The sequence below is a fragment of the Pisolithus orientalis genome (assembly GCF_024613125.1).
Source record: "Pisolithus orientalis strain OTSU chromosome Unknown F5J12scaffold_9, whole genome shotgun sequence".
Lineage (NCBI taxonomy): Eukaryota > Fungi > Basidiomycota > Agaricomycetes > Boletales > Pisolithaceae > Pisolithus > Pisolithus orientalis.
The window spans coordinates 1,016,394-1,029,094 of NW_026260790.1; the positions used below are offsets into that span (position 1 = coordinate 1,016,394).

The following is a 12,701-nucleotide window of genomic DNA, read 5'->3' on the forward strand; positions in this document are numbered from 1 at the left end:
TCGGGTTTTGACGAAGAAGACGTTGACGAAGAATGACTCACGTACAGCTCACTCACCCCCCGTTGCTCCTTTTTTATGGGTCGGGAGGGTGTAAGCGTACACTTACCACTCACGCGTCACTCACGCTCACGCTACTGCTTCACGCTGTCACATCTCCTGTCGCACCGCACTATCACGTCTCCTATCTCCTTGTCTGGGCATGCGGATCCCTCTCGCTGTGTTGCACTGTTTGGATCCTGGGGATATATATATCGGTGCTACATGTATGCGCAGGGATATCTTCTTTTCCCTCTTCCTTTCTCTTTCTATCATCCTGTATCAGAGCGTACGCTCGGTTGTTCAATCCCACACGCCTGTCCACATTCTGTCTTGTTGCGATTTGTCCTGAGTGTGCTCACCCCTACTGTGGTGGGTTCCACATACACTTTTGACAGTTTTTGCATTGTTCAAGAGCTCGGCAAGTACTGTTATTCAACTCAGCAAATGCTAAGTGCTCTAAGAGTGCTCTAAGAGCACTAATTAAGCGTTTTGTAGATGAAGTGGCCGACTCTTAGGTAAGAATCGACTAGCTTCGGTAAACCGTGAGGTCATGATACTTCTGTCCAGACCGTGTCTGTTCATGTAATGTCTCCGCGACGCTTTCATCAAGCATGGTCGAACCCCGTTGACTCGACAAACGAAGGGAACCAGAAAGAACCTCTTCATAATAGAGGAGGTTGCGCACGCAGACGCCGAATGCTGTGGTATTATACAGGCTTCCGCATCGATTCAAGCCCTGATGGGCCATCACACGGACACTCATCGTGACAACGCTTACCGCTACACACAAGTGTAAAATGGAGGACAGAACGACGCGTATCCTCCTTGTCCAAGTGCCTATTTCTCGAAAAAGTCACTACAGGCCCTCAATATGCCCTCCACCCCACGGGGCGGCAGCAGTGGAGTATCTTCTTCCAGTGATGTCCACGCTATCGACGACTGACTCTCATCAAATTCTTCCTGCGTCAATTCGATGTCTCCTCCGGTGCAATTTTCGGCTTGGAGTGCCTAGAGTGATGACGTGTATGGAAAATACTGATAAATGAAGGGAACTCCAGATCAGTGACACATCTGGGCGTTCATTTCATCGTCTGAGATAGTTGATTGATGCGTCTGGATCTTTCATTTCGGATGGCGACGCGACGTCATGTCACAGACTTCCAGTTCCTTCTGGACTCTGCCTAGAGGTCCCATTTATCATTGGTACGTCCGAGCCTTTAAGTTCAGGTAGCGGACGCAATGCTATGTCAGAAAATACTGAAGTATAGTTAGTGCGCCCGGATGTTTCAGCTTAGAAAGTGGATGCAACGCCGGTAACCCCAAGTGCGTCACGTCCGTTAGCTCCCTAATATTCTCCTTGAGGCTCAGTTCCAGAGTATAAAGGGGACGCGGACGGCTGTCTACATCCTGCAGAGTCGAAACACTGTTGATAACTCATACTCATCATGCCGAACCCCCTCAAGCCGAGCAAGAACGCTATCATCTACTCCTTGATAGATGGGGAGCCCTACGTTGGAATGCCCCCCACCAAGCCCGCCACTTTGCCAGTCCTCCTTTATGAGAGGAATTCTGTCAAGGAGCCCCCGACAGTGGGTTCGGTCTTGTATCCTGCGCTCGAACACATTACATAACGGTTTTGACAGTTCAATATGGAGAAAGTTGGGGTGTGCCTACGTGATTAGTGCCAGGGGTCACAAGACACTGGAAGAGAATGGCCTTCTCGTCGGTTCCATCAAGGCAGAAGCTCAGAAATGGTGCATCGAGTACGCCGAAAGCCATGATGCCTACGTGTGAGTTGATCATGGCCAACGTCTATCTGCAGCGTGGCGCCTCGTGTAAAATGACGATGTCCTAGCATCGCGAAAGACAATGACCGCGGCATCGGATGGGTTGCCCCGACGAAGGAAGAAGAACGTGAAGAAGACCGCCAGGTAGAATCTACGTGTCAATGCAGACACAAAGATTCTGAGCTTACACATCACTTTTTTTGAATTTTGGTCAAGCAACTCGATACTGAACCATCTCGATCACCTTTCCACCGGTCGAACCAGCTGTTCAGGTTCAAGTATCGTGACTGATCAAGAGGTTCAGTGGGCTGTGTATCAGTACGAAGGCCAAAGTGCCAAGGTGTGTTATGTTGTGCAAAGTGTATTAGTGTAAGATACGAAAATCCAAGTGCATGTGTAGTTTCCGTGGGTGCCAACACGCGCGGATGAGATACATGAAAGTCGTTGGAAGATGACATCCACTAACCAATTGGGCCCCCTTGTAGTGACTGAGACACTTCATGTTCAGCGTCATTTCACCGCATGCACGCGCCAGGACGTCCAGAACTACCCCGTGATCAATATGACCCCCGTATGATATATATTTACATCGGCTCCGAAGTTGTTATTGGCCTCGGTCGATTCCCTGCTTCGCAACGGGAACGCAGCAAGACCCTTATTGAAAGTCAGCCTTGTAGACCACCTTGAAGGAGCGTCGAAAGACAAACACGGGATTGCTCTTCGCGCTGTAAATACTGGGTGAATAACCGTTATCCAAACCTTGACGCATCACACTGTTACATACAAGTGTAGAATGGAGGACAGAACGAAGCGTATCCTTACCTGAGTTTCTATTTTTCAACAAAGTACAGCTCTCAGTCCCACAGAGTGGCAGCAATGGGTCTCTCCCCACGCTATCGACGACTCTGTTGATCTCATCAAACTCTTCCTGTGTCAACTCCATGTCTCAGGCTCCGGCGCAATTTCAAGTGTGCGCTTGGCATGCCTAGAGTGATGGCATGTAATGAAAATATCTGTATTGGAACGAGAAACGATACGTACGATGAATCAGGTAGAGGGATGACGTGTGGCCCGAGCACACTAACCCATGCGGTGCTGAGTTGAGCGGGAGTGACGTTCTTCGTGGCTATTCCAAACAATGCGTCAACAATAGCGAAGCTATGCTTCATTGCCTAGACCGCAATCGTGTCAAGCAGGTGTCTGGATGAGAAACCACCACTTACATCCGCTTGAAAGCTCGGAAAGCGGCGAAGGAAGTCACCTTCTAAAATAACATGAGTGGATTTACTGAGAAACATACAGGAGTACGCCTACCAGGCGAATCTTCCAGTCGTTTGATTTGTTCAGTCGAGAAACCTTTACCAAGGGGACTGGTGGCACGCATGTCAGTTAAAATCCCCATCAACCTGAATACGCTTACAGGTAACCAGCGACTTCTATTCCCAGTTCTTTTGCAGTCGCGATAACCGGGCAGGAAGCATTATTTGGGTGGGCAGTCTTGATTACCTTTTTTTTTTGCCTCCTCTTAAGACCATGGACTTATCTCAATCGCGACAACTCTGATAAGGTGAACCTGTGGGCGACGAGTGAACGATACATAACTTGAGATACTAATGAATACTTACAGCGTGGTCGCGACGTGGCGTTGTTGCGCTACATTTCGACGTGCTGGTATGTTCTAGATTCCCTTCATGCTTGAGTTCGACCAGTGCAGCTATCGACTCTTCAATTGGAACATTGGGGTTAACAAGTTCACTCTGAAACAGGTCGACAAATGTGTTCTTTGGAAGACTAATGAAACTTCCGATCCCCGTAGGAGACGTGCAGAAGCGGGTTCCAGTTAAAGCGGGAAAAAGCTTCGTGATGTTGGGACAGTGCAAGGACACCGATATCGAAGTGGATCTAATTGAGATTAGGAAGGACACGAAGAGAAGGCGGATTTCGTCACGTCAAGCCATAGTTCTGCACGTGACCTTGCTCACCCTTTCAGAATACGGAGATCGTAGCGCAAACAGCCCACCAGCGACTAGAAGACTAGCAGGACGAATGCTGATGTTGATCGTACTGCCGGCTCGGGAAGCCCCCAGCCTCTTGTTTAGACAGAGTCTGTGCGTGCTGTGTGTGGGAAGACGGAAATCACCCGACCCCAGCCTCGTGTTCATCCTGCTGGCTCGAGTCCTCGGGATATAACAAAGCAGTCCTACTCACTCTGTTCAACACTAGCAGTTCATTGCCTGAACCCGCACCAAAAGAGGTTTCTTTCATTGGGCAGCGTTACTCTGCCGATACATTTGCACGAATTCGGAAGTTTCTTGTGATGTATGTGCACTTCCTGTGGTTATTCCATTGCAGCTCGAGATTCAACGACCTGATAGAATGCGCTTCGTTTGTGTAAATGCCCTTCTCGAAGCCGAGAAGAACTTCAAAGGTGGTCAGGTACCCGGTTCGGAAATGGAGATCATGTTGGAATTGTACGGTGCTAAACTGAAATCTGCAAAATATGCCATACTGTCGCATTGCTGGGGTGTGCCCGAAGAAGGGGAGAAAGAAGTGCAGTTCAGGGAAATGTCAGAGCTGCTGACGATGAAAGATACCCTACGAAGTGCACTCAGGAGGAGCACAGGGTACATGAAAATACTCGACACCTGCAAAAGAGCGCAAAAGGATGATCTGGAGTTGGTCTGGATAGATACCTGCTGCATTAACAAAGAAAGCAGCTCGGAGTTATCTGAGGCAATTAACTCCATGTACAAATGGTATGCGGACTCAGGCCGATGCTATGCTTACCTCCAAGACGTCGACACCTCGGATATCAATCCTAAATGGGACATAAAGAAGTTCCCCAACTCCAATGGCTGGCCCAAATGGTTCTCACGGGGCTGGACACTCCAGGAGCTTGTCGCTCCCAGCGATATTCACTTCTTCAACAGCAGTTGGGAACTCATTGGGTGCAAGAAGAGTCTTGTCGGTGTTCTGAACCGGATTACGCAGATCCCGGATCATGTACTAAAGGAAGGACTCCACTCGAACCGCCCCAGCGTGGCCCAAATAATGTCATGGGCTGCTCACCGGTCGACAACACGAGAGGAGGACCGGGCGTATTCCTTGTTGGGGTTGCTTGGAGTGCACATGCCAATGTTGTATGGAGAGGGAAAGCATGCCTTTCGGCGTCTGCAATTGGAAATCATGCGCACTTCCAATGACCAGAGCATATTTGCTTGGGGTTGGGACACCAGGTGGACTGGCTGGTCCAACAACTTCCTGGCGGACGATCCAAGCTTCTTCCAGGATTGTTCTCATGTCGTCACGATGCAGCGCGATGAATTCATCGAGGCTTTGGGATGCAACATCTCCAAAGAGGATCTCCTCAATATTCCTGTTAAACGATTTCGCTCGTTCACCGTTACCAATGGTGGCATTCAAATATGGTTGCCACTGACGCCCTGTGAGGGTTCTTCGTCCCTCTTCATGGCGACGCTCGCGTGCCGCTACCGTGGCGAATACCCAATAACCATTGTTCTGGGTCGCTCCCAGTCCGACCACTTCAGATATTTTGGCCGTTCTCCGAATCCAAACACTGCAAAAGCGCGATTCGAAGAAGTCTTTCTTCCGTACAACGACGATTCATACCAACATGATGAGCTTGTATTCAAATTACATTGCAGCGACTTTACCCGGCAGAGCGTCTTCCCCGCGAATATCAAGCTAACAGACAATGCCCTCACGCTTTCGAAGGCTAGCGACTTCGCCGTCATTACCTACAAGCACCCCAAGGATGATACATGTTTTGCGGTGGCTTTCTGCTACTGTCGACGGAAACACGTGACGCGTATCATATGCGCTAACGAGGATATATCTCATGGTGGAGTGGTGTTTCAACGTCTTCACTTGAATGCTTTGGAAGAGATCCTCTCGGCAGGCCGATCAACAGCTTCATCTCAGGAACGGCATAATTCTCGGCCGGTGTTTCAGCATTTCCACCTCCCCCAGTCTGTCCATGGTGTGAGAAAGATGTCTACCCGTCCAGAAAGCTCCCAGGGCAATTGCATAGTAACACTCACTACTGTCCACTGTCCTGGTGTCTGTTCGCCTTGCAGTGAAGTTGATTATGAGGTGCGAAGTTACCCCTCCGAACGCATGGTATCTGATTGTTGGTAGGAGGCTCCTCATTTTTTTGGTTTCATGAGGGATCCCGATTGGAACATGCCTTCTGTGGTGTATCCTTTGAACGATGATTCATCATCACCCCTCTTCGTCAGAACGGATTCGCCTGAAATTAAAGTGCGTACACTCGTACCCGCTTTACTTCAAATTATGATAGAAACAGCTTGGCGACTACGGCCGTCTGTACAGTACTGGTGGGAGAGCTTTTCAACGACATGGAAACATCTTCGATCTGGCGACGGAGTTGGGCATGCAGATTTCTGTTGAGCCTGCCAAGCATAAGATTGACCCCAAGTGCTGTGACATGTTAGGGGGTATCATCCTCAGATCCGACCTCATTCCCGGCCAGTCATTTTCCCGCAACGCAACCAAGTTGTCACTACCAGATAACGAAGATGTCATGATCGTGCTGCAATACTTGTCTGCACGTCTTGCAGGATCATTCCTGGTAACAACGCTCGTAGTGCATTCAGAAAGTAAGTTCGCTGTTGACTGGCCTTTAGTGGTCGTTTTCATTTCCATACAGCAAGTTGGAGGAACATGACCACTATTCCATTGTACACTCCATTCAATCCCCTTCCTTGGCAAGAGGAGAAGTGCGATTGGACACTAAGAAAATGGCTCAACACCCTTAGGTAAAGCACCCACGATTATTAAGGTCCTTGCCGGGGAGTTTATAATGTTCCCTGGAATGCAGACATCACTTCTGTCTGTTGTTGGGATGGGTACGTTCTTTGGAAAACTGCTTGAATATGATGTCGCGAACACGTGTACAAAGGATGAGAACAACTTATCGACCACCGAGGAAAACATCCGATTCCTTAAGGATGTATTTGGTGGTAGTCATTTCAAAGAATTTGTGCGCAGTATAATCCTTCCTTGTCCGTTTCCTAGCTTGCCCTGAACCCGATCAGGTTGGCGAACTAACTTTTTTTCATCGATTGGCCCTAATGGTGGCGGCTAAAAGGAGCGACGGGGCCTGCACAGAACCCGCATCTCTGTGCAAAGTCGTCGGCACCTGTGCATTATCTGACAATCCTTCTCCCGCATCGCCCGCTCTTTACAGTCTGAAAGATACTGAAGCGGCCCAGGACCTGCGTGCTGAGACTTTGGTAAAGCAGTTGACCCTGATTGCGAACCTTGACATTGGCACAGGCCAATACATTCGCGAGCGGACAATATGGGATCAGGCATTGCAGCTGAAGTCAGTCCCATTTGGTGTCGAGGTATGTATATTTCACTGGGGCTTACGGAAGGCTTACGATGCACAGCTACTGCGAACGATTGGTAGCGTCTATACCAATTTGAGGCAAGACGCGTTCTGGTAGTGAGTGGACCCTTCACTTCTTGATCTATCGGAAGGCTGGAGGTTTGATGTCCCAGCCATCGAAGAGGAAGACACGTGCGCAACATTGATTTCTCGGAGTACGTACCCATGTCATTGCTGAATTGAGCAACTCAAAGTGCTGTACGCGGCGCGATAACGCAGATACACCATTCACTCGCTTGTAGAGGAAGTGAAGGAATTACGAGAAACACTTCTTCTGCCGAGGGCTGACAGTGAACAGAGGGCACTAGAGGAAGACATGACTGGAAAGGTGAGTACCACAGCATGTTGTTGTTATCGAGAAGTTTAAGTGCATGTATGTGCGAACGTAGATCTTACTGGTGTGTTGGTACGGGGTCCGCCTCGAGATCAAAGAGGTTTTGGAAAAAGTAGGTCCCTTGTCCTATCCCCTCAGAAGCTGGTCGATATCGATAAGGAATCGCAGGTGGTGGACCGCTTCGTGGACAAGACGCTGACAGAAGAACGGACTGTACGAAAAATGGTGCGTCGCGTGTTATACCTGCAACGAAACATCATCACGCCTCTATGCCAGGCCTTAGCAAATATTGGAAGAACATTTTTAGATGTACTTGACGACACATATGACGAAACTTCGAGCCCATTGCTGCGGTGCGCATTGCTTTTAGTCTCGATAAAGAATTCAGTTCGTTCAACCCCCTCCAAAAACTAGGATGATGAATGATGCAGCAGCTGGCATCTCAAAATATGCACTCTTGGTTGCCGACAAGACCCCGCGGAGTGTGCAGTTTAGCGACTCTGTCAGCCATGTGCAGGAGGATCTCGCACCACTCATTGTGACGTGAGGTAGATTGTATTGTAGAACCTAAGTACAAGTGTAATGTCGTCCCGTTCTTGAAGCTTGGACAGTTTCAATACGTTGCTCGACTCTATGTCACCCTATGGATAATCTTGTTCAACTAACTGATGGTTGTTAGGCCCCTGTCATGTATCATCTATAGTATTAACGGAATTGGCAAAGCGGAGATTTCTTTTCCTGCCGCCACAGCACACTAAAGGGAATGGCGGAACAATCTTTCTCTGGCAAACGAGTATTTCCTCCTCTTTACGTTCCAACAGGAGATGTAGACACCGACAGACTTGCCTTCTTTCATGTCCTGGAAAGGCTCAAGGTACATATGTTTTTGCGTACATTGGAACTTCACCAGAACGACTTGGCGGTCCTGCAGACACAAAAGCGTACTGGATGGATAAACCGCAATGCATGTTTTTTCGCTTGCACGATGGGACTATGTATCCAATTGAATTTCTACGTCACCACAGATTACCTACCCAGAGAGGTGAATGACGAGATTGCCAATGGCGGATGGTTCCTATTAACAACATCTCGGAACAGCATCGCGGATCACATGTATCGCATGGCCATCCTTGCAATGTGTACGTCTGACGCGAGTCTCAATATTTCCAAGCGAGTACCACGTTTCTTATCTGGTATGATGAGAAACTGTGACATTTGGCACATATGATTTGCAGATGCGTGTTGATGTGTATCGTGCATGATCTCGCAGAGGCACAAGGTTTGTGATCAAGTGCACATGTTCTCATGTTCTCCACGTTGAAGATGAGTTCTGTGTGTAGTCGGGGACATCACTCCAAGCGAGGGGATATCAAAGGAAGAGAAGAAGCGACTCGAATCGGTTCGTTTGTTTCACCCTCAGTTTACGCTTTGAAAGGTATGAATGGCGATCCTACAGGAAGCGATGCACAATTTTGTGCATGACATGTTGCATGGGAGCGAAGCTGCGCTCAAAATAGAGGCTCTGTGGAGGGTAGGGCAGCATTTCCGAAAGGACGGGAAGTCATTCTCATGTTGAATGACATAGGAATACGAGGAGCAGCAGACTAAAGAGGCAAAGTTTGTGAAAGGTACGGTATAACCTCTCCTGCGTGTGACGATTACGTTAACGATGGCGTAGATTTAGACCGCCTGGAAATGGCGCTGCAAGGTCAGCTTTTTGTTCCTCCTCATTTACATTGGAATGACGTGTACTGGACAGCTCGAGAATACGAGAAGGAACATGGTAGAAACCTTCAGGAATTTTTCGATAGCAGTCTGCCCCTGTTGCGTCACAAAGAAGTGAGAGGATGGGGAGAAGCCCTTGACAAGGAGCGAAGGTGAACTTAGAGAGTACAGGGGTGGCGGACAAACAAATCCAAATGACGCGTTATCCCATTTTGTACATCACGAAGCCTATTATAAAAACGCGCTCAGTCCTGGTCGAGTGCACGGTCGAGTCCGACCCTTGGCTTGGCTGTCGTTATGGCCATGGAAGACCTGTATGGATCGTTGGAAAGAAGCGGGTCTAATATTTACACAGATCCTAGTAGCAGGTTGTCACGGCGTCTGCTGGCGCCATCCGTGCACGTTGGTGAAGGTGTCGGGTTTCAGGATTTCGGGTCATCTTTTGCTGTTGGGGGTGGAGGCGCTCAGATTCCTTCCAGACCATCCGGGTCGCAGGGCTCCACGACCTCGTCCACTAGAAAGTCCAAACTCCCATCATCTCGCGGATTGCGGAGGGCAACTTCGAACAGCAGCAGTGACGATGAGCTGCGTCTCTCTCAGGGATCCAGCAGGTCTACTTCCAACTATATCTCTAAGGGAAAGGCAGATGAACACATTGCTCCTGCTGCCGAGCGGATGGCACGTGTAAACGTGAATGGTCAGATACAGCTACTTCCTTTCCACCCTGACTACAAACCCAACAATGTTTTGAAGTCCCTCAAGTTTAGCAAGAAGAAGAGCGCAGTTCCTACTACTACCCGCCCGGAGGAAGAATTACCTCCTTCGTCTTCTAATCCGGATATTGATCCTGACGATACATTGGACTTCCTCGAGCCCATATCAACAAGCGTCCTTGGTCGCGGTGACGATGGCCACAGAACCTCTGCCTTGCGCAACAAAAACCTTTCGGCGCATACGGACAGCCCATCACCTTCCTCATCCACTACTTGTTTGCCCAAGGTGTCGGCTACCTCGAAAGTTGTCACCAAACCTTCTGCGTCTAAGGATATGAAGGGGGACATTGGTAGCTCAGCACCTAAGGCGCCTCCTAAGCCGCAGCCGCGTGGTATCCATGTACCAAGACAGTCTCCAAGTCATGAAATTACACCTCGTGCGTCCGGGTCAACGCGCAGAACCGGACTCCCTCTTCGCAGTAAATCGCCTGTTCCATCGGATACCAATTGCCCTGGAAAGCCGAAACTCAAGCCCAGACCGAGGGTTAAACAAAAACTTCCCGAGCCGACGCGGAATACCCCACAAGAATTCCCCATGTCCTTCTCTGCTAAGGAAAATCTCTCTGACGGAGGTAATAGTACCGATACTGGGATGACGACGACGACGAACAAGAGTAAGAGCAAGGGGAAGAGTAGGATATCTGCACATCAGGCTAAGATGCTTTCTTTTCCTATTCCCTCACCCCTTCATGCGCGGCAGCAGTCGCCGTCGAAAGCCAAGCCTTTGCAACCCGACAGCACATTTCCAACGCTCTCGCCCCTTTCAAAGGCCACATATAGCGCATGTACCCCTGCAAAAAATGACAAACTCCACACTAGATTCGGTGATGAAGAGGAGGATGGCACGCCTCATGCTCTGGCGTACGCCCGTACTGGTGCAGATGTGCGGCCGTTCCCCATGAGCACGCAATTGTTGGAGAGCATCAATCGTGGCTCTCCGGGAAGTCCTGCGAAGCGTGTTTCAGACGATAGTGATGCAGGTCACAAGCGTGCGTCAAAGAAGCACAAGGACTCACAAACGGCGTAAGTTTTCTTTCGCGTGACTGGGTGTCGGATGGGTCAAGCCATACTGGTAGCTCTTGCAGGATAGCCGAAAGCCTGGATTATATGGATAACCTCGCTTTGGATGACTCTAGTGAGCAATTACATTTCCGCCAAGCGAATATTCAGCCTAATCCTTCGAAGTTGATATCGGGCACGCTAAAGACCCCTCTACTCTGTGCCCCTACTGCGATGAACCACTCCCGCCTTATCCAACACCCTCCTTCCAAGGTCTCCTGTCCGAAGCCCACAAGAAGTCGCGCGCAGACCCCCGCCCGCGAAACCCGCGGGGCCTCGCGGCCCCGTTGGCGATCTATATCTCAGTGTGTCAGCGGCACCGTTTCGAAAGACATCAGTTACCCATCGCATTGGAGCGTGGATGGCCGCAGGTCATCAACTTTAAGAACTTGCCGATGAGGGTGAACAGGATGAAACCTTACTTGGAGGCTATCATCATGGACAATTATGATCAGGACACTGACCATGACGTGGCCAGTGACACTGACGAAAACGATGATACGAGAGGACCAAGAAGTCGAAGTGCGTTCTGGAAAGAGGTGAAACGAGAAGTTAAGAAGCAAGGAAGTAGGACGACTCTCGGCGTCAAAGGACAATTTGCGAGCTTCGAAAAGATTCAGCCAGGATAGTGAGTTTTTTGAGTTTTCACGTGGAGTTATTCCCATTTCCTTGATATACCCTTTTCAAACAGTTATGGTGAACAAGGGTCGGTCATCATCCACCAAACACTCTTCAACCTCTTCCCGCCTTCCTCCTTCGATTCGTCACTCATCGAACCGCTCACCCCAACAGAATTTATACAACGGGTTCTAGTCCCTGAAACAGCAGCACGTCTAATCGCGCAGGACCTTGGCGTGGACATGGACTATGCTATTATGACATTGCACGAAAGCGCACGATATGGTGTTGCCATGTTCCCCGACACGGGAGGGCCTGATGGCAAACGTGTCATCGACGAAGAGATGGGGGTGGCCGATCAAATCGTCATGGAACGTGCACGTACGCGGCGGAAGGAACTCGAAGAGGAGGAAAGGGTCGAGGAGGAGATGGTTAAGGAAGAGGCACAGAAGAAAGCTAGAACGAGAAGAGGGAGGTTCGCTGAGCGCGCTCTGAATGCGCGGGAGGCTAGGGAGCCCCTTGCCGTTGAAAGCGATGACCTAACTGAACAATCGGAGATGAGTACAAGGACTCGGTTGGCGAAGCGCAGGGATAAAATGAGAGTGAAAGACCCTTCGGCCGAGGACGACAGCGAAGCAAGTGAGGTAATGAGCGTGGACAGTTCATCGAGTAGGCGGCGTCTACGGTCGTCGAGCAAGCCATCGAAGAAGATGGTTCAGGAGAGGCGATTTCTTACCTCTGATAACTCTGAACCCACGGAGCCGGTGGACGTCTTGAAGCGCACAAAGGGCAAAAACGCCGAGCGCAGGAGCTCAGCGAAAATCATATACCCCGTGGAAGATGAACAAACACCTCGTCCTTCAAGGCGCACGGAATCTGCAGCGATTAATGTTTCAGCGACGCCCAAAGAGTCTAACCACAACAGTAGTGTC

General features: G+C 49.7%; 5 protein-coding genes across 5 annotated transcripts; 3 read left to right on the plus strand and 2 right to left on the minus strand.

Moving 5' to 3' along the window:
• Positions 1-1,482: 1,482 nt before the first annotated feature.
• On the minus strand, positions 1,483-2,028 carry F5J12DRAFT_822398 (uncharacterized protein). Its single transcript, XM_051745354.1, has 2 exons — positions 1,895-2,028; positions 1,483-1,829 (listed from the first exon to the last, which is right to left on the minus strand). Exons 1-2 carry the CDS (start codon positions 2,016-2,018, stop codon positions 1,684-1,686), a joined length of 270 nt encoding a protein of 89 aa, XP_051601493.1. The 5' UTR covers positions 2,019-2,028; the 3' UTR covers positions 1,483-1,683.
• Positions 2,029-2,759: 731 nt separating this feature from the next.
• Positions 2,760-3,210, minus strand: F5J12DRAFT_891397 (uncharacterized protein; the record flags this gene model as incomplete). The annotated part of the gene is made up of 4 exons (XM_051747484.1): positions 2,760-2,811; positions 2,868-2,998; positions 3,050-3,090; positions 3,141-3,210. 4 exons carry the CDS (start codon positions 3,208-3,210, stop codon positions 2,760-2,762), a joined length of 294 nt encoding a protein of 97 aa, XP_051601494.1.
• Positions 3,211-4,095: 885 nt separating this feature from the next.
• On the plus strand, positions 4,096-6,544 carry F5J12DRAFT_569787 (heterokaryon incompatibility protein-domain-containing protein). The gene is made up of 3 exons (XM_051740101.1): positions 4,096-5,939; positions 5,985-6,466; positions 6,517-6,544. Exons 1-2 carry the CDS (start codon positions 4,203-4,205, stop codon positions 6,255-6,257), a joined length of 2,010 nt encoding a protein of 669 aa, XP_051601495.1. The 5' UTR covers positions 4,096-4,202; the 3' UTR covers positions 6,258-6,466; positions 6,517-6,544.
• Positions 6,545-8,839: 2,295 nt separating this feature from the next.
• F5J12DRAFT_891399 (HD domain-containing protein) lies at positions 8,840-9,475 on the plus strand (the record flags this gene model as incomplete). The annotated part of the gene is made up of 6 exons (XM_051747485.1): positions 8,840-8,873; positions 8,935-8,993; positions 9,051-9,125; positions 9,180-9,222; positions 9,273-9,302; positions 9,354-9,475. 6 exons carry the CDS (start codon positions 8,840-8,842, stop codon positions 9,473-9,475), a joined length of 363 nt encoding a protein of 120 aa, XP_051601496.1.
• Positions 9,476-11,107: 1,632 nt separating this feature from the next.
• Positions 11,108-12,645, plus strand: F5J12DRAFT_822455 (RTC4-like domain-containing protein). Its single transcript, XM_051745355.1, has 4 exons — positions 11,108-11,190; positions 11,240-11,779; positions 11,843-12,312; positions 12,506-12,645. Exons 2-4 carry the CDS (start codon positions 11,547-11,549, stop codon positions 12,544-12,546), a joined length of 744 nt encoding a protein of 247 aa, XP_051601497.1. The 5' UTR covers positions 11,108-11,190; positions 11,240-11,546; the 3' UTR covers positions 12,547-12,645.
• The last annotated feature ends 56 nt before the right edge of the window (positions 12,646-12,701 follow it).

Bases quoted from the DNA above. Each gene is read 5' to 3' on its own strand.
- F5J12DRAFT_822455 (XM_051745355.1), top strand. From the start codon at position 11,547: ATGAGGGTGAACAGGATGAAACCTTACTTGGAGGCTATCATCATGGAC. The intron at 11,780-11,842 runs GTGAGTTTTTTG...CTTTTCAAACAG, and splicing joins GAAAAGATTCAGCCAGGATA to TTATGGTGAACAAGGGTCGG. The intron at 12,313-12,505 runs CTGAACAATCGG...GCGATTTCTTAC, and splicing joins CGTTGAAAGCGATGACCTAA to CTCTGATAACTCTGAACCCA.
- F5J12DRAFT_822398 (XM_051745354.1), bottom strand. From the start codon at position 2,018: ATGTGTAAGCTCAGAATCTTTGTGTCTGCATTGACACGTAGATTCTAC. The intron at 1,830-1,894 runs CTAGGACATCGT...TGATCAACTCAC, and splicing joins GGTCATTGTCTTTCGCGATG to ACGTAGGCATCATGGCTTTC.
- F5J12DRAFT_569787 (XM_051740101.1), top strand. From the start codon at position 4,203: ATGCGCTTCGTTTGTGTAAATGCCCTTCTCGAAGCCGAGAAGAACTTC. The intron at 5,940-5,984 runs GTGCGAAGTTAC...GATTGTTGGTAG, and splicing joins GCAGTGAAGTTGATTATGAG to GAGGCTCCTCATTTTTTTGG.